At 36.8% G+C, this 21,774-nt stretch overlaps 1 protein-coding gene across 2 annotated transcripts in view; it reads right to left on the reverse strand.

Annotated features, from left to right (window-relative positions):
* Positions 1 to 351: 351 nt before the first annotated feature.
* SMIM14 (small integral membrane protein 14) overlaps positions 352 to 21,774 on the reverse strand; it is a 55,880-nt gene continuing 34,457 nt past the window's right edge. The window contains exons 3-5 of one of the 2 annotated variants that reach the window (XM_057727929.1): positions 15,254 to 15,302; positions 7,325 to 7,467; positions 352 to 3,631 (exon numbers count right to left, since the gene is read on the reverse strand). In XM_057727929.1, coding sequence (XP_057583912.1) covers positions 3,599 to 3,631; positions 7,325 to 7,467; positions 15,254 to 15,302 — 225 coding nt within the window. In that variant the 3' untranslated portion in view covers positions 352 to 3,598. Of the gene's footprint in view, positions 3,632 to 7,324; positions 7,468 to 15,253; positions 15,303 to 16,564; positions 16,811 to 21,774 lie in introns of those variants that run through there. The other variant, XR_009052701.1, reaches the window with a different exon arrangement.

Here is a 21,774-nt window from a genome sequence, read left to right on the forward strand (position 1 = left end):
TGATCTTTAGTATCTGGATGCATTCTAGGTCATAGAGCAAAAGTAAACTTTCACTTTTGTATGTTTTCAGTACAGTTACAAGTCTAGTTCCTTTTGGGTAACATGTCTGATCAAATAATTAACACTACTGGATATTATACCCTCAAAGCAAATGTCCATCGAACATTTTTATAGGAAGAAATAAAAAAAAATAACAAAAGAAATGTAATTGCAACCTAATTTCCTAGAGATACTTAGAATCCTTACTTCTGAATACTGGCCCCATACTGCTATTACATAAATATTCTTCTTGTAACTCAGAGTTTGCTCTTAGGAATATTTAGTTAGGGGTAAAAAAATCTTACAAAGAAACTGTTTAATAAAGGATGTTATTAACATTTTAGTAAGCAAAAGATGCTCGCTTCTCTTCCCACAAAAGCCAAACAGAAAACACTGAGTGTTACTAACGTTTTCTATTTATTCATTAATAAAAAGTGCATAGTACAAGCCCTTTATCCCAATCCAAGTACTCAGTAAAAGATTACAATAAACCCTGGATGGCACAGACATGATTTGTTTGGCATGATTTAAACATTTAAAAACAGCAATTAACATTTGGTACATAACATGACCACTTTTGCTTTTAAGAAAGTAATCATCAGACATGGTAACAAATACATATTACTTTTCATTTAGAAATATTATAATGTTAATAAGACTAAACCTACTACTGCAATAACAAAATTTAACCCATTAATTTAAACTCTCTCTCCATTTCTCCTTCAAGTTGCTGTTTTGTGTCTTAAATTGAGCTGGTCAAATTTTAGCACATATTCATTTAGAGTGACAGACTTTGATTCAGGGTGAGAAACTTCTGAGGTTCCTTTGAAAATGTAAGATATAGATAATTCTACAAACACTATAACATCGCATACCACAAAGACACTAAAAGTAACCATGGAAGAGCTGTATTCAATAGTTACTTCTGAAACTTTCTCCAAGTAGTTTAAAATATGACTTACTGACCATGGACTAGTGCTTGGGATAGATACATGATAAAATCTTTTATTATACACAGTTCCAATGTTAACTTTTTCCATGTGGAAAGCAAAAAAAAATTACTTTGCATAAAAGACATTAAATAACTCTAAAACAAAATAAACTCTTAATGGCATTTGTGGAATGTTTAAGAGCCAAAAGTGATTCAAATGGGAAGCTTTTTCTTTTTTCCAGATTATTTAAAAATGATTGCAGCCACAGTTCAGGTGAATGTTTGCAAGCCAAGTAATGAGTAAGCGTGTGCTCAATAAAAAGGCCACATGTAGAAGCTTTAGGAATTAAAGAATAATATAAATTACTAGTTAGGTTAATAGAAATACTTTATGTGCTACTGCATACTGTCTTTGTCAGGAGTGCAGAGAAATTTTACAAGCAAAAAAACAAGACTAAATACTTCACTAAGAACTTTTGTTACTAATTAAACAGACGGTCCATACAGGAAAAGGTTAGTATTCTAATGTAATGTCAATTAACTATATGTGACAGAAATGAAGAACGAGGAATAAGAACCCAGATTTACAGGTCTCTAGCTAACAACAGACATCCTGTTTCCACGTCATAGCCTCTTCTTCAACCAAAGTCAATTCTTAATGATTTGTGAGCCACAGATTCAGTGAACATATCAGTATCTCATCCAGAGACCAGCTTTCTACCAGCTTAGAGAGCAGACTATTAGGATATATGTGCTAGCCTTCAAAGTTCAGGGGTAAGGGCAGAAAAAGAATGCTTATAGGGATTTAACTCCATCTTAGGCCATTCCTGCCTCTTTCTGCTTTAAATGTTTTGAGAGCTGTAGCTGGGAAGGATTCCATTAGGCCACACTGAGAGAAAAACCCTTAAATCTATGGTGTTCATTTATCCAGGATATGACTTACCTATGTTATGATACCCCTCAATTAACACAAGTAATTAAAAGTAGGTTATATTATTTCAAGAAGTTGAGCACAAAGCTAAGATGTATAGGAGGAATGCAAGCAGTCAATATCAGATCATATAATGAAATGGAGCCCTTACAGTGTTTATGGCCTAGAATATAATCATAATAAAGGGGAAGAAATACCTACGAGTGTCACATAATTGCATCAGAGACTCTATTAAACAGTACAATGATATAGAGAAGTTTATTCAATTCATACAAGTAATTTCTCAGATCTATACCGTGAAAAGCTAAACTGACCTAGGGGGAAAATCTTACATTGATAGCAAAATATCTTCTAGCCCCCATAAATCATCTGCAAATACTTGCTAGGAAAAAATTCCATAACCACACAGGTCATGCAGACTTTTTTTTATGCCATTTGTATTCATTTTCTATCAAACTGAAAAAAAAAAAAAACCAACAATGCAATCCTTTACATTTTTATACATTTCAAAATTTTACTGATATTAATGCTCCTCCCCACCCCAATCCATCCTATTACCAAACAAGAATGAAACAGGAGTTGTGGAAAAGATCCTGATTGTTTCTCATTTTCCTCCTTTTCCCTTGGAGTAAATCAAGAATTCATTAAATATTTTTTAAAGTTAGAAAGATAAGACTCAAAATTTTTTCTTCAAAAATAGAGTAAGTAAATAGCATTCAAATGTCCCAAACAGGCCCCCAATACAGCTTTAAGACAGTTTCACTTAGGGAAGTTTTACAACAGAAAAGCAGCTTCCTGAGAGGCACCCATTTTAAAAATAAATTATAGCTTAAATTATTAATGTATAGAGTATACAAAGGCAGAAAGAATTAAATTTTTTCCTCCTTTCATGAACTGTGTAAGGCTAGTGTACAGTGGCTTACAAATTTCATAGAATGGACTGCAAATCATCTACCGTACTTAAATCATGTTCAAGTTTTCTTAATATTAGACTTGTTTTTTTTTTTTATTATTTTTTTGGGGGTACACCAAGTTCAATCATCTTATTAGACTTGTTTTATGGGAATGAAAACTTAGTAAACAATTACTTCTTTTCTGCTTTCCTCCTTTTTTCTTAGCCACATAAACCAGTTGTAGTGGATGATACAGATTTCAGCTGTAACTTGTAAAATATTCCAAAGGCTGTCACAGTCCCAAGAACTATAGAAAACTGCCACCCACAAATAAACTACCAAGGTAAGTGTAAATACAGTGTGGTTCTAATTTTCTTTCATACAATCTCAGATAACCCCAAATAACTTTATAAATACCTTATAAAATGTTTTTAAACCCATCAAAACTATTTAAAATATTTAAATGTAGAGATCTCAAATTTCCTTCAGTCAGGCCAGGAATTATCACAAAAATTATGATCACAATTACAAACAGAATGAATGGAATGTTTAAGTTTAGGATAACCAAAAAAAGTCCCATGTAACTTTTTAATTTATCATTTACTCAAATATAAGAAAGGTGATAACACAGGAAGCAAAAATAAGCTTGCAAGTGAAGTTTTTAGAAGCTCATGAAAACAATACCATCCCATATTGCAGAGGCAAAAGAAAAAACACTTCTAATGGGGTTAAGAGTACTCTGGTCATCTTCGTTCATTTGGTCGTGCAAGGTGTTAACTATTTTCACTTCCCATGTCCACAAAGTTAGTCCACAGGTGGGGCTGGTGGATCCTGTCCCTGGCATTAGAGAGAGAGATTATGAAATTGACTTCTTAAATCCCCCAGTACAACCAATCTAACACATACAGTAAGAATTGAGCAGCAAATGCCCCTCACCTTCCCATCTCAAATCATACTTATTTAGGCTTCTCATATGTTTTTTGCACAAGGGGGCACTAGATTAACACTGTGATTCACCCAGTGTTTGTCTCTTTCTTCCCTGTAGTATGGAAGAAAGGAAAATTTCCTAACAGTGATATTGACATAGGTGAAAGTGCTCTCCCTGAAAGCTCCAGAGGTGATATTTAAACCAGTCAAGGTAGTCTCATCCCTCTTGCTAAGGTGACTGAGTACAGCTCAATCACAGTGAACTACAGAACCGTCAACCAGTGAGGAAGTATGCGGCACCAGTTGCTACTGGCAACCGCACTACAAGGACCAGAAAGGGATCCACTTTGGAATAAAGCTAATGGTCTGAGGAAAGAAACTGGGTCTTTGATGACACTGTTAAACCTTCTAAACACTGACCCTACCTCTGGATTTTTTACCAATAAAGCCAATTACTTAAACCAGGCTGAACTGATTTTTGTTACTTGTAATAGAAAGCATCTGAACTGTAAAACAAAGAGCAGAGCTTTCAGGAATCTTCAGGAAGATTCAATTTATTTACTCTGACATGCTATATGAGGATAATCAATTTTGCCACTTGGAATTAGTCAATGGGTTTTCTTGCTTATTCCTAGAGCTGTGGGACTAGTATTCCTAGAACTGCTGGTCTACAATGAACTAAGGTTCAGGGGACTGTAATCTTGCATTTCTGTCACTTTTAAATGGCTTCTAATTAAGTTGGGTTTCTTTAGTTCCAAATGTTGAGGCTGTTCCTCTTTGATATGAAAGTAATTAAAACTGTACACAGAAAGTAAGAAAAAAGGCTAAGGGGAAAGCACATTATCAAGACAATATACAAGCTGTTTTATGGATACCCTTCTCTCCAAGAAAACCCCAAAACAAATTTAAGGCATTTTATACAGTGCTAATGACGTCTTCTTTCTTAACTACAGTCAGCATGCTACATACATAAATGTTCTAATTCTAGAAAAACCCAAAGCACTGACCAATTAACATTGCACACTTGCCTTCTCCTATATAAGCAATTGGTCTATAACCGAACTTCTTTTTAGGGACTTACTTAGCCTGTGTGCTCTGGAGCCTGCACTGCAAGGAAGACACAAGCACAGCCAAAACAAAAAAACAAAAACAAACCCCCCCCCCCAAACCAAACTTGTTTTTAATAATAACAACACAGGATTGGAGGAAAGAAGCAATTATTTTAGGTTGGAGAAGGGAATTAGTGGGATAATTTGGTGTTCAACAAGTGAATCCATCATGGACATATTTTTAAAGAGATAATATCCAAATCAAACGGGAAAGAAAAAAATATAAACAATGGTTCTGAAAATGATTAAAGGAATCCTTTAATGGAAGCTCTATTAAAGACAGTATCAAAAACTCCCAGATGGGTCACATTATCATATTTTTCATTTAGGCTCCAAAAATAGCTGTAATCATGACTATCAAGATTTATATAAATATGAATGATTCCTACCTCTCCTTTTGCCAGCTCAGTTGACCTACTGTGATGCAGAACTGGAAGAATGAATTTGAGAGAAATAGGATGGGAAAACAGGTTTAGCCAGATAGGCTCAGTGTTTCAAGTTGTATTTGACAGCTAGGACAGAAGGGGAGAAAATGAAGAATGTGTGTGTAGGCAGAACTAGAACAAGAAATTTTACGATTTGTATGGAAATGCAAAAGACCCCAACTAGCCAAAGCGATCTTGAGAAGAAAACACAGGGTTGGTGGAATCAGGCTTCCTGACTTCAGGCTATACTACAAGGCTACAGTGATCAAGACAGCATGGTACTGGCACAGAAACAGAAATATAGATCAATGGAACAGGATAGAAAGCCCAGAGATAAACTACGGTCAACTAATCTATGACAAAGGAGGCAAGCATATACCATGGAGAAAAGGCAGCCTCTTCAATAAGCAGTGCTGGGAAAACTGGACAGCTACATGGAAAAGAATGAGATTAGAACACCCCCGAACACCATACACAAAAATAAACTTAAAATGGATTAAAGACCTAAATGTAAGGCCAGACACTATAAAACTCCTAGAGGAAAACATAGGAAGAACACTCTTCGACAGAAATCACAGCAATATCTTTTTTGATCCACCCCTAGAGTAATGGAAATAAAAACAAAAATAAGTAAGTGGGACCTCATGAAACTTCAAAGCTTCTGCACAGCAAAGGAAACTATAAGTGAGACGAAAAGACAACTCTCAGAATGGGAGAAAATATTTGCAAACGAATCAACAGACAAAGGATTAATCTCCAAAATATATAAACAGTTCATGCAGCTCAATATCAAAAAAACAAACAACCCAATCACAAAACGGGCAGAAGACCTAAACAGGCATTTCTCCAAAGAAGACATACGGATGGCCAAGAGGCACATGAAAAGCTGCTCAACATCACTAATTATAAGAGAAATGCAAATCAAAACTACAGTGAGATATCACCTCACACTGGTGAGAATGGGCATCATCAGAAAAATCAACAAACAGTAAATGCTGGAGAGGGTGTGGAGAAAAGGGAACCCTCTAGCACCGCCGATGGGAATGTAAATTGATACAGCCAGTATGGAGAACAGAATGGAGGTTCCTCGAAAAACTAAAAATAGAGTCACCATATGATCCAGCAATCCCACTCCTGGGCATATACCCAGAGAACACCATAATTCAAAAAGACACATGCACTCCAATGTTCATTGCAGCACTATTTACAATAGGCAGGACATGGAAGCAACCGAAATGTCCATCAACAGATGAATGGATAAAGAAGATGTGGTACATATATACAATGGAATATTACTCAGCTGTAAAAAGCAATGAAACTGGGACATTTGTAGAGACATGGATGGACCTAGAGACTGTCATACAGAGTGAAGTGAGTCAGAGAAAAACAAGTATCGTATATTAACACATATACGTGGACTATAGAAAAATGGTACAGATCAACCAGTTTGCAGGGTGGAAATAGAGACACAGATGTAGAGAACAAAAATATGGACACCAAGTGGGGAAAGCCAGGAGGGTTGGTGGGGAATGAACTGGGAGATTGGGATACCAAAGAGTACACTGTAAATATATGCAGTTTATTGTATGTTAACTATATCTCAATAAAAGCTCTTAAAAAAAAAAGAATGTGTGTAGGGACATTTGAACTGTAGCTAATAAGAGAATTTAGGGAGCTGGAAGCATGAGAGGCAAGGGATCAACAGTGAGGGGGAAAGAACTGGGTATTGGAGGACTGAGATTTGAGAAATACTGCTGTGGATTACTACAAACTGGATCATTTTTCACAAACTGGATCATTTTTTATGTTTCTCATGTGAGTAAAGATTGGAATTTATTTTAACATGATTTGGGGGCTACTGGTCTGTACTTCTCTCTATTTGTAACTCCACAAAGACTAAGCCGTTTGGGGTTTCAGGATTTACTAGGACTACATAGGAAGAACTTACTCCGTGAGCTAAATCTTCCTTTTGCTAATTCAGATATTTAATTCAAAACGAACTCCTCCCCTTTCCTAGGCCACACCCATTGTCCCATCCCACCCCCCCATTTCTAATCCACAACACTTACATTATGAGGACTGGTTGGTTTTCCAGTTAGGTTGGATCCTCTTAGATTAGGAGGTCTCAATAAAAACAAGATCACTGCAATAATCATCCAGGCCATCAAGATCATGGTAATACTGATGCCATTATCACTAGAGGGTCCTGGTACTAAAGACAAACAGAAAATGTATTTGCAACAAAAACTGCAGAATAATTATAATATTGTCAGATACATGTAAAAACAAATTCTAATATTTAAATAACTTCAAAATTATATTAATATAAAAATTTTATTAGTAATTTTAAGATTATTAAATATTATAGCTTCAATTTCCCTTTCCTCCTGTGAGAAAATCTAAATAGTAAATGGTATAAAACAGTCATAAGCCAGAGCCTATTAAATAAAGATTTTTAATAGTATAGTAGTTCTTAATATTTTGGGGCAATAGAATCCTTTGAGAATGTGATAAAAAGCACTCTTTCCACTATAAGAATCCATGTATACACATTCAACATTTCTGCATATAACTGCAGAAGATTCATGGACCCCCAAAGCCACCAATCCACAGATATACTGAGATCTGCAGAACCCAGGTTAAAACCACCTGATATACAGTGAAGACACTCTAGCGGGGAGTGGATTATGTGTTTTAATTGCAGAAGTAGCATGAAAAAATAATACAGCTTAAGAAAAGGGGGACATCCAGGTATAATATATGAATTAATATCCCTTTATGACATTCTCAAACAAATAGATATTAATTTGGCCTTCTTGTCTGCAAAAAGAATTTGGATTCAGATCTAGATATTATAAAATCTATGCATTTATCAAGAGAAAAAAGTCAGGTATCTGCATAGGTATCAGTCTTTCCAGCTCCTCAAAGGAGCCATATCTTAAATATTTATTTGAGAATAACAAGTACGTAGCACAGTGCCTGGTTCATGGTACAAACTTAGCAAATTTCTAATAAATGAAATGTACATTAGAAAACTCAAAGTGTGAAAAATGAAAATTCTAGAAGATTAGATTTAAATATCCTGTCTGGTTTTGGTCTCACTGCCTCAAGAAAAAGTAAAAGAAATCCAGATAAGATTCTGAAACTAAGCAGATGCATAATGCATTACACTGAGGTCCATGGGTCCAGGGCCCAGGTGGCATTGCTGAGGCCAACGAGGACAAAGTCAAGCAAAGAACTGAGCTATTCCAAGAGTAGACTGGACAGGAACCTAGTCCCTGTTCCAACCCAATCACTTCCCCAGAAACAAGTAACATCGTACTTGGGGGTCACCAATTTGCAATGCTTATCACACAGTGAATCAGTATTTTCCCCCCTCTATATCCATATCCATTTCTTTCCTGGTTCCCTCCTATTATACATGCCTCCCTTCATAACTAAAACCCGATTTCTCCACTTAGGCTTTGGATCCCATCATTCTTGGAGAAATCTATCCATTATCCTCTCTCTTGTGTATTCAACACCCTCTTCTCCATTGCAGCCATCCCATAATCACTTAAACACGAACACGTTTCTCTCATATTTAAAAAAAAAATGTCCCTCTCTCAACCTCCTTCTCTGTCCACTTATCAAAGCTAACCTCTTGCAAGTGGTCTATATTTTCATCTACACTTCACTACCTCCCATTCACTTCTCAGGTTGGCATCCACCCCCATCAATATTCAAACAACTCTTCAAAAGGTCACCAGTGACAGCTCCAGGCTACTAAGCCTAATGGGTAATTCTAGTCCTCATTTTCCAAGACCATGCTCTCCTTAAAACACTTTCTTCCTTCGTCTTCTGTGCCATTACCACTGCCAGATTTTCTTCTTAACATTTAGCCACTCCTTTACATGCTCATTTTCCTCTTCCTGGCTTTTACATTTTGTAATTCCTCATGGTCAGTTTTAGGTTCCTTTCTCTACACACTATCATCCTCACCTGTGGCTTCACTTACCTTCTGTATACAGACCACACTTAAGTTTATATTCAACTCCCCTGAATTTCAAACCCAGTATCCAACTATCTATCTACATCAGTAGTTCTCTATTTTTTTAAAATCTTCACATCAACAGTGCCTAAACTGTGGTGAACATTAGAGTCACTGCTTCTGAAAAATGTACCTGAATCCCACCTTGTACTTAACATACTCAATATCCCAAACTAAACCATGAACCTCTCCCCTGCGCCATCCTCATGCCCTTCCAAATTAGGTTTCCATCCATCCAGCTGCCTAGGCCAGAAATCTACAAAAACACCTTTTGTTCTCTCAATGACCCTCTAACCCATCATGAAGTTTCTGTAAAGTGATATTTACTTCCTAAATATCACTCAAATCTCTCCGCTTTTAGCTCCACACCCACACTTGCTCAAGCTACCATCATTTCTTATCTGGTCTCTCGCAATGGCCCCTTTACTGACCTCCCCATACCTCTTGCCTCCTCTAATTCTGTCCTTTAAGCTGCCCCAAGAGTGATTTTTTTTTTAAAAAAGAAAATATTATCTATTATTTTTATTACTAAATAACAGCTAAAAGTTGAGTGGTTGCTTTGAACCTGGCATTATCTCTCTTAATCCCTTTTAACAGTCTTTTTCCTCCCTTTGGTCTCACCTGGAGGCTTGTGGGATCTTGATTCCTGACAAAGGATTGAACCCCGGCCACTGCAGTGAAAGTGCTGAGTCCTAACCATTGGACAACCAGGGATTTCCTTAACAATCTTATCTTATGGTAGGTACTATCATATCTTCATTTTATAATGAGGAAACTGGGAAAAAGTGGGGGTCAAGTCCCAATGTCATATAGTTGGCATGTGGCAAAGCTGGAATTTAAATACAGTGGTCTCATTCCAAAGACTGTGCTCTTAACCTCTTTGCTATGTCATAATCTCTGACAGACCCTGAAAATTATTACTCCTCTGGGTAGTAAAATTGGAAAATACCGATTTTAAAAGGATTTTTGACAAACTTATAACTAGCTGTTAGGTAAAACTAATTACTTAAAGGTAGTCAAAGAAAGATAACTGTGCCTTCTATACATGATCACTTCTTATAGTGCCCTCTCAGAAGTAGAAAGGTAGATTAAGTGTATAGAACAGAAGTGTAAGCCCAATGCCAATTCTTAGGTTATTCAATTTGGAAAATGGGTCCCTTGCTTTTGGATACTCTTCACAAGTAAGATGATGAAGCTTTGGAAAGTTAAACCTCAGATCACAAATTTACTAATGCCTATTTCTAGACAAAGCAACCTTAACAAAATGCCCCCTCTGTTTTAAGACTCTTATAGTGGCAATATGACTCCCAGTTCCTCATAACTGTCTCCTAGGTTGGTTCCTATTGCAGCCTTTCCTTCCTGCATACTGCTGCCAAAAAAGTCTGCTTAAAACACCATTCTTAACACATCTCGGCTGACTAACCCAGGGACTCACTCTCCACTGGCTTCCACTTCAACTCTGAACGCTTCAGCCTGGCCCTACTCATCAACATCACCTCTTACCATTTCTCAGAAAAGGCATCCTCTGCTCTAGTCAACCCATACCTTCTTCCTTCTTTAGCCAGTGGTTCCCTGGCCTACCTGCCCATCAGAATAGCCTGTGTCGATAACAACACCACAGTTTCTTAAGGCCCCGCCTCACATCATCTAATTCAGGAGCAGCTCAGGGGTGGGGTCAGGAACCAACAATATTTTTAAAGCTTTCCAAATGAATCTGATGCAATAGTTCAATGCTTGTTTGGCTGACAGCACTTGCCAACTGTGCAAACTCAGTCCTTCTGATATTACAACTAATCTCATTTAACTATATCCTACAACCCTCTCTCGTCTGTAAAAAAAAAAATCTCCATTTTTCTGTCCACTCTTTCTTCTCTAGACTAGTGTAGCATTTCCAGTTTGAAGGAATGGTTTCCTCCTTCTCCTAATTAGGTCATTAACTTTTTAAGAACTGAGACCATCTCATAGCTGTTTGACTCCACCTCTTAGATATATGATCTCTGTGCCTCGATTTCTTTATTTGTGAAATGGAAATAGTACCATCACCTCAGAGAGTAGCTGTGAAGACAGCAACGGTCAGTACATGAAAAGCAGCACAGTGCCTGGTACACAGTAGGTATGTGATAAACAGCAGCCATTATCAACCTGTGCTCTAGTTAATCAGTATTAGGAGTGCAGAAAATTCCTGGTGTGAATAGCAGGCTGGATAAGACGGTGAAGTGAGAATGAAAAAGGGTCAGACACAAATGGTAACAGGATGAAAGAAGCACTTGGTGACTGCCTGGACTGGTTACGGTAGGAGGAGGAAGAAAAAGTTAAGGGTGCCTCTAAATTTCTGCAGGGCAGTAGTATGCAGAAGAATTCTCCACTTAAAAGGCCAAATAGATACAGTTTTCCTGACCTCCTAGGTTTAAAAAGAGCATTTCTCTCTTATTCTCCAAAAACTTAAGGGCCAGCTCAGAATAAAGGACAATAACTGAACCAATTATAGCCAAACCTCTTGATCACAATGTTTTTCTGTTTACAGCAGTAGCACAGACTTTAGACTGGCTCTAGAATGTATTTTCACACGGACATACTGTGCAAGGTTATTAACAAAAAACTGGAAACAGACCAAAACATCTGCCAAGAGTGTCTGATTAAGAAATTATGGTACATCTGTAAAATAATACTATGAAGCTATAAAACACTGTTGAGGGAAGTCTCCATGAGATATACTGTTTTTTGATAGAAGAAGAAAAAAGCAGGTAAAAAACAGTGTGCAGTTAAAAGGGGGGGCAAATAATATATATTTTGCCTGTACATGCATAAAGAGATTCTGGAAAGATACATAGAAGGCCAATGAAACCTAGAGATAGGACCTGGGTAGATGGGAGAATATGAGTAGGAAGATACCTTTTCACTATGCACTAATTAACTTCTTGATTTTTGAACCACATATAAAAAAATTAAATTGAATTAAGCAAAAATAGTAACCCTAAAATGTTTTGGGATTGGAGATACTGAGTATCTGAACTGAGTAGACTTCCTGAAATATCCAGGAATAGGGATGAATGGGGTCACTACAGGTTTTCTGTGATTATACACAGTCCCCTATAACAAGATCTACCTCTTTGTGAAGTCTCGGAACATGTATGCTACTCAAACTCCTGACACTGCATGCAGCCAATACAAACAAACATCAGAAGCAGCGATTTTAAAGTCAACACAGAGAAGTGAAAGGGCCTTTAAATGATTTGGTCACTATGGTTTTTACTGTGATAACTGTTTGGCACTAAATATTCTAAATATTAATCTAGTGCTAAGTAATCTAAATATTAAGAAGCACAATCACAGATATAAAATCTGTTCTCCCCTCACTGCCTAGGAATTATTTGCCTTAAGAGGGTAAATACTTTTCACTCTATGGTCTAGAAAAATGTCGAATCATAAAAATGTAAAAGGACTTTGTACATCAAAATACAAAAGTGTTCCATTTTGCTCAACAGTTAAGTCTTTGGTTACAAGAAAAAGTTAATATTACAAATACGATGTCAAATGGAATATTCACAATGAAGCTATCAACTTAGCTGGACACCAGGAAGATGAAAGAGAGGGAGGCTCTAAGAGCTGGCAGATCCTGAGGGGTTGTTCCTATAAACTTATATAGGTTTCCAGTGGGAAAAGCAAAAACAGAACAGCAGTGAAAGTGCACAATGCCCTAGTAGGCTTTAACCCTGCAATTTTCGAGCTGTATACAGTAATTACAATATCCTCAGAACATCTACTCATCTTTTGATTTACTGCAAAATAAAATTAGCAATAGAGCTGGTTTTCATACAACTCTTCATCTGAACCTCCATAAAAACTCTAAACAACAGGGTTCACAGAGCTTCTCAGCTGGTGAACACATGGAGGAGCTGGGAGGGTGGTGCACCCAGAGAAGACAGGGAAGCTCTGTACCCCTTTCCCTCACACCCTGCCCTATGCACCTCTTCCATCTGGCTGTTCCCGAGTTGCATCTTTTATAATAAACTGGTAATAGTAATTAAACTGTTTTCCTGTAAGCCACCCTCACAAATTATTGAAACAGAAGAGGGGGTTGTGGCAACCCCCGATTAATATATATTTTATGAAAACAGCATAAGCTCATTGTGAAAATTTAGAATACACAGAAAAGTAATTATATCACTCAGAGGAAGCAACTGCTTAAACCATTTAAAGACATGGCTGTTAGAAAGGATTTCCACCAAATGCTACAAGACCTGGGGTGGGGGGGTGGGGAGACGACTGGCTAAGATAACTAAATTAATTTTCAAGCTCTAGAGTTTTGCCTTTATATTTGAATTAAAGAAGTGAAATTTCACTCATAGAAATAAGAGTATATTTGGCTTACAGGTGGGGCTGGCTCAAGGGTCACAAACACCACAAATATAATAAACACTTGTTTTCCCATAAGGAGTTCAATAAGATTATTTTCAACTAGAAGAACAGGTTTTAGCTTTACTGCTGAGGCAAAAATTTAAGCTGCTTATCAAAGGGCACACTGCAGATTAGTGAACACTACTGAAGAGGCAACAAAGAGAAATCTGGAGTGGGGGAACCACCACCCATCATTCCCAAAACCTAACACAACCTCTGCCCATTATTTTCTTGCCCAGAGGCATCTTAATTATTACCCTGTTGCACCAAAGGACTACATTCTGACAAAGTTTCTACTTTGGGCCAGGCACTGTACTAGCTCCTATTTCTCTAAGTTGTTACATTTACAGAATTTGATGGGATGCCCAGTTCACAAAGCAATGACAGTAATTAATAATGTAATAACAAGCTCCTTTATAATGATACCTTACTGTGTTTTGTTTTAGTTTCACATATATAATAAAGTGACACTCAGCTTCAGAGATGTGAAGTGTAAGCAAACAGCCTATTAATAAATGCAATTTGGCAGTATGTTAAAAGCCTTAAAATGTGCATAAAGATGGTTGTTCAAGTATTATTTATAACAGCAAAAGTATATTCTCAACCTAAGATTCCAACAAAAGGGAATTATCTGAACACTGGTGCATCCCCATAATGAATTACTATTTAGTCAGTAAATATTTTTAAGGTAAAAACATGCTGATATATTCACAATACAGTAGTGAAAAACAGTACATACAAAGTGATCCCATTTTTGTAAGTATATATGAAATCAATTGTGCCAGGCTTCACCATCCTGTGAATGTCATACTTCCATTCTTATAGTTAAATTATTATGGTACAAGGCTGGATTTCCCCTCAAAGTATCCCTCAAGTTATTTCTGTCCTAAAAATAAGGTGCCTCATGTTATGGGCACCAAGTCTGTCAGCTACATTCACCACGTGGGATCCATCTTCCTGCACTGGTTCTCACTTTACTATCCCCACCGCCCATAAAGCCACGGAGAAACCTCCCTACTGCCCCTACCCTCTTGAGAATGCTAATGTCAGAGCCAAAGGAACGATTTCAATGGTTCCCAAAGCTCCCAAACCTTGGGGAAAAAAATGGCCTCCCCTTCCTTCACTCACAAATTCTCAAAGTTGACAATGGATGCAAATAGATGCTAAGACAAGAGTGAGGGGTTTGTGCTGGCAGCCTCGGTGTTCAGTTCAATGAGCCAGAAGTGCCCTGTTCCACATGTATTTGCCCAAAAAAAGGCCTGGAAGCGTTTACACCAAGTTGTTAACAATGGTCACCTTTTATTATTCTGGAAGGTTTTTCTTTCTTTTTTTTCTTATCTGTGATTTTATAATTTTATTCAATGAACAGGTTTTGTTTTTGTGACAGGACCAAAAAACATACAATTTTTTAAGTTAAAAAATAAAATATTTAAGTAGGAAATACATTACTTAGACCCATTTCCTTAAAGGGCAAACTGTAAGAATAATTCATGGCAAATATATTCAGTCATATTCTGGTCTCTAATTCTGCCCCCAATGCCAAGCCTCCTCCTGTCCCATCATTACTTACATTCCTGAAGACATTCTGTGTCTGTGCAGTAGGACTGGGACTGCCTCAACTACAATGAATGAGAAGAAAGGAAAGTTAGCCACTGGATTTAACCAAAAATGGATACTATTTATTAGAAAGATCATGTTTTGTTTTTTAATGAATGGCTCTATAGTATATATCATACCTTCAAAATCAGATTAAAACACAGAATATATTGAGGGGCTGTTCAGTTTGGGGGGATTTTTTTCTCAACATAATATTCAAATATTCTGTGATCTAGTGCAATTCACCTACTTAAATTAGGAATTTTAAAAAGTCACCTGTGACAGAAACTCCTTCTGCCATACGTTATTAGACTTCTCAAAGGAAAAGCACTTAACTGTAGAGGAGAGCTACTAGAAAAGGAGTAAACTTCATCAATAAGATTTTTTTCTCACTGAAAATTAGAAGCCTCTGCTGACAGAAAAAGTAGGCTCTCTGTAGAAAATGCACCTTTGAAAGGAAGGAATATTTTTTTCCTTTTTTGCTTATATGTGCATAAACAGTGGTTGGATAGATAAGAAACTAAGAAAAATGATACCACAGGGATTGGGGGTGGGAAGGAGGAATGGAGTAGGCTTCTTACGAGATAAGATCTGAAGTTTTCAATGTCTATCTTTAAATAGAATTTAATTTTGGAGCCATATGATTATGAATTTTAAAAAGATAAGTGAGAAAAACCCATCTACCAATAAACATACATCATCCTTTTATGAACATTCACCCTACGCTGAGGGCTTTTAGGATGTTTAGAAGCGATAATCTCATAAATCTTGAAAGAGATAATACAGAGTAAACTGAATGAGCATGTAACTTTTCAATTCAGCCTCATTACTTTATAAGGACACCTCTCTCCATTAAAGCTGTTAACACGTAACTTGCAATTGTTTGGGGAAGCAACTATAGAGCAGTCGTGCTTAGCTGGTTAAGCATGGGCTCTGCAAAAAGGCAGATCTCAATTGAAAGTCAGGCTCTGCAACTTTCTAGAGTTTCAAGACCTTGGGCGAATTCTTTAACACCTCTAAACTTTAGTTTCCTCCTCTGGTAAAACAGGGATAATATTACCTATATCTGAGTACAAGTGAGAATTAAAATACATAACGCTTATGAAATGTAGTAACAACCTAAGAAAGAAGAAACATTAGCTATTATTACTACTGTGCCAAAGAAATTATGACCTCATCTAAAACAATTATTGGAATTAACAAAAGAACAAATCATCTTGTAAATTGCTAAGATGATCAGACTTGCTTTGCTGTATACCACTAAAAATGGTTTTCTTTCCTTTTTTTAATTTGGCTGCGCCAGGTCTTAGTTGCAGCCCTCGGGATCTTTGCTGTTGCCACGTGCAGGATCTTCGTTGCAGCATGTAGGATCTTTTTAGTTGTGGCATGTGGGGTCTTTTAGTTGTGGCATGTGGGGTCTTTAGTTGCAGTATGTGGATCTAGTTCCCTGACCAGGGATTGAACCTGGGCCCCGTGTACTGGGAGTGCGAGTCTTAGCCACTGGATCACCAGGGAAGTCCCCAAAGTAGTTCTATTTGAATTAGAATGGGAAAACAGATCTTAATTAATGTAAAAATACGCTGGGTATCTTAAACCTTCTTAAATATGAAAAGAATCAATCCAAAAACTATTTAAAAATTATATATTCTATGGCTATTATCAAAAAGACAATAAATAACAAGTGTTGCTAAGGATGTGGGGAAAGGGAACCCTCCTGCACTGTTGGTGGGAATACAAATTGGTTGCAGCCACTATGGAAAACACTATGAAGGGTCCTCTAAAGATTAAAAATAGAGTTACTACATGATCCAGCAATTCCACCTCTGGGTATTAACCCAAAGAAAACGAAAACACTAACTCGAAAAGATACATGCAACCCCATGTTTTCTGCAGCATTATTTACAATAATCAAGACATGGAAATAACCTAAGTGTCCACTAACAGATGAATGGATAAAGAAACACACACACACAGGAGTATTAGCCATAAAAAAGAATGAAATCTCGCCATTTGCAACAACATGGATGGACTCCAAGGGCATTATGCTAAGTGAAATAAGTCAGACAGAAAAAGATAAATACTGTATGATCCACTTATATGTAGAATCTAAAAACAAAAATCTCATAGATCTAGAAAAGAGACTGGTGGTAGCCTGAGACAGAGAGAAGGTGAGCCAAATGGGTAAAGGGGGTCAAAAGGTACAAATCTCCAGTTAAAAAATAAGTTATGGAAATATAATGTACAGCATGGTGACTATAGCTAATAATACTGTAAAAAAAATTATACATTCTAAAGAAATTAAAAAAAAAAAAAGACTTCTAGACCCTTGGGTCAAAAATCAGACCTAAGGAGCCTCCTACTTTGCGTATACTTTAAGTTTTATTAATTTTTCTCAATAAGTAATACATATACACAGTACAAAATTCAAAAGGACAAAAGGATACTCTATGAAAGGTAAATCTCAGCCTCCACAGAACCCAGGTATTTTTGTGAATCTCTCCAGAGATGTCCTTACATTTTTAAAAGCATATATATCTTTTCCCATTACTCCTCCACCTTTAAGTAGCATTGTAGAGAACATAAAACAAAAAGATTTATTAGGTAAAAAGGGTCCTTGGATTGAACAAGTACTATCTAATGACTTAAGATATCAAATAAGGAGTAAGAATAACTTTCCTAGATTTAATATTTAGCAAACACATAGCATATCCCAAAATCTACAGCTGTGACTGAAATGACCAATGAATTATCAGTCCACTGTACATTATGTAACTCAAATGCCAGCCTTGGCTTTTGTCCATAGTTCTACTTGAACAGCTGCCCTTGTCTTGAAGTCTGACTCGCTGGCTATCTGTAGCTCAATGATATCTACAAATAACATGATTTCCATGTGAAAAGCCCTCAAATCTTTATATATCCATTTTCTCACAAATCTACTTCCATGGAGGGCCACATTACCACCCCTAGGCTTCTTCTTCATGCCTCCATCAGTCTTGTCCTCCTTTTTCAATGTGGGTCTACCAGATAAGATGCTCACTGTGTTCTTTTTTTGACCTCCCTGTGGCTCTGCAGGTCTGTTACTCACCTCACACCCTTGCAGAGGGTTTGTAGTCTATAGCAAGGGTCACCAAACTAAAGCCTGCAGGCTGGAGGCCTATTTTTATAAATAGTTTTACTGAAACATAGCCACACCCATTTGTTTACATACTTTCTATGGCTGCTTTCACTACAACAGCTAAGTTAAGCAGTTGCCATAGAGCCTCCAAGCCTAAAATATTTACTACTTTTAAATCACTAAACACAGTTGATAATAACACCAGTTAAAGACACCTAGGAAATACCCATGAAATAAGAGAAAAAACAAGTATTTTTGTATAGCTACATAAAAAACGTTCATTTAGAAATGTGAGATGCTCATTATGTCTAGTTATAATGCAACAATCATTTATTCACTTATTCATTCAAAATGTTTACTAAATGTCTACTATGTGCCAAGTACAGTTCCAGGTACTGAGGATATGGTGTGAAAAGAACAAAGTTTCTACTCTTACGGATCATACAGTCTTGTGGGGGAAATCAGACAATTAAATAAATATATTATAAAAATGTCAGAGAGTCACACAGAGAATGTAAATAGGATGGCACACAGTGGCAGTCCAGTAGCCACTTTAGGCAGACAGAAGCAGTAACGCTTAAGGGACTATGTACATGATGGTAACAGTAAAGATTACGGAGATGAGCGCTCAGGAATCCCAGGCAGAGTAAACAACTAGGAAAGGCCCCTACATGAAGTGGTGCCTGTGAGTGCGTGCTGAGGATCCACAAGGCCACTGTCGCTGGGCCGCACAAGCAATATTACCCAGCTGCTGTGTTTAGTCAACCTCAACACCAAGTGCTCCCTATATATGCACAAATCAGCACAGTTTGCTGTTAATGGCATGAGTCTGACTGCCTCCAACTCTAAGACATATAACAGATACCTATATGTTTTACTAATGTGGAATAGGAGTACCCGCTTATTATTATCATGTTAGAAATACATTTAGGGCTTTCCTAGTGGCAGTGGTTAAGAATCTGCCTGCCAATGCAGGGGACACGGGTTCAAGCCCTGGTCCAGGAATATCCCACGTGCTGTGGACCAACTAAGCCTGGGCGCCATAACTACTGAGTCTCTGCTCTAGAACCCATGCTCCGCAACAAGAGAAGCCTCGACAATGAGCAGCCCGCGCACCACAACAAAGAGTAGCCCCCGCTCACCACAACTAGAGAAAGCCCACGCACAGCAAAGAAGACCCAACAAAGCCAAAAATAAATAAATAAATAAATTTATAAAAAAGAAATACATTTAAATACAAATATATTTTAATGATAAATTTATAAATTATGCTATTTTAAATTATAACAATTTGTTATTTATATAATAATAAAAATAACATTACAGAATACTTAGAAATTAAAGTGGATTAATTCCCTGCCATAGTACAATTATCATTACTATGTTTTCTAGTATTAAAATGTGCACACTTTCCCATAATTACAATCATTATAATAACAAATATTTACTGGGCACCTGTATGTGGTAGGGACTATACTAAGGACTAACTAATCCTCACATTCACTGGCAGGAGGCAGGTGCTATCATTTCTACTTTATGGATTAAGAAACCTGTTTGAGAGAGGTTGGTTAATATACCCAGTACTAACTGCAGAGTTTAAATTTTTAATCTGAATTCCATTCTACTTTACAATGTACAAAATTTTGTATCGTAATTTTAGTTAACATCATTAACATGAAACACTGTGTAACCAACCACAATTCTGAATAGTTACAAAATACTTCAGTGAGTTGATATACAACTATGTACAACTGAACTGAAGCAAATTCAGAGTAAAGTAAAAATGACCATACAAATAGCCTTAAAGATCAACACAGCCAGTGTTTTCCTTCAGCACTAAAAGAGATCTCTTTTCCTTGAGGTGTCACCACAAGGAGTAGGCTTCCCTTTGGGACTATGATAAAAAATGGTAATGTACAATTTGTCCTGCTATGAAAGTTTCTAGAAAATTAATTCACTCACATACAATTGGTAAATACAGAAATGATGTCAGTTTTATTTGGCAGCTGTGTTGGTTCATAAATGATTTTTTCTAGGTCAGGGGAACCACCAGAGTGTGTGAAGTCAAATTATGACTTTGAGCAGGTCAAATTACAACTCATGCCATACAGACAGAAGCCCTTTCAGCTTTAAGAAAATTTTTAAAAAGTGCCTTCACACACACACACACACACATACACACACACACACACACACACACACACGACCAAGAATGAGAATAAATTATTCACTGGGAACCTGATTGACTAAAGCACTTCATCTCTAGACCAAGCTACAGTGAATCTTTGGGACATTCCACCAAGAGCTGGAGTTGGATCCTGCTCTCCTGGCTGATCTTCTATGGGTTCCTCGCTACACTCTACACGTTTACAAGCAGATGATGCTGCAGGCTCTGAATAATGAGGTGCCAAAGTATCAGGACCACATTTCTAGTCCAGGACTTAGTGTTTTTCCCAAACCAGTGTGTTGTAATATATATTCAGTATGTCAGATTCAAACACTTATAATGGGTAAATTACAGTCTTTAAAGAATTTTAAAAAATTAGTAAAACAAGAAAATCTTTTGACGGAACTCTTTAAACAGAGAGACCTAATTTACAGTGCATCTCAGTTTTCTCTTGACTTATTTGAAGAATACAGTGTGACTACTGATGCTGATTTTGACTACTCCAAAAGGAAACCATTTGTGAAAACAAACACAACTAAAAGAAAACCAATAAACAAGGCCCTACTATATAGCACAGATTCAAAATCCTGTAATAAACTGTAATGGAAACGAATATGAAAAAGAACACATATATATATACACATATATATAACTGAATCACTTTGCTCTACAGCAGAAATTAACACATCATAAATTAACTATACTTCAATAAAAAAAAAAAAGAAAACCAAGGATAATATATGAAGGAAACAGGCATGGCAGTATGTATAGGGTGGAGTTATAAACATCAAATATTTTCTGTATTACAGTGGAGTGGGGGGAACCACATGTGGACTATCTATAGCCAAGAGTTGCTACCCAGGTAAATTTTCATGCTAATACTGATTCCCAGGATACCAGGGAAGAACTAAAAGTAGATTTAGATTTAGATTTTCCCACCTAACCGGGATGGTCATGTAAAGTTCCTTAGATGAGTTAGCTTCAAAATCGAAGTATGATTAGAATAAATGTTTTTCTTCATTGGGGAAAAAGGCAGAAAACAGAATTTAAAGAGTCTTAGCACAGAGATTTCATGTTAGGGAAAATGTAGAACCTAAAATAGTCTCTTGGGATACCCAGGAAGCCTAATATAGAACCTTGGCTGTCAGAGCCTGACGGAAAAAATGTAGATCAAAGAGAAGATTCTAATGACAAAAAGCAGATAAATGGAACT

This window comes from Hippopotamus amphibius, chromosome 3 (genome assembly GCF_030028045.1).
Source record: "Hippopotamus amphibius kiboko isolate mHipAmp2 chromosome 3, mHipAmp2.hap2, whole genome shotgun sequence".
NCBI lineage: Eukaryota > Metazoa > Chordata > Mammalia > Artiodactyla > Hippopotamidae > Hippopotamus > Hippopotamus amphibius.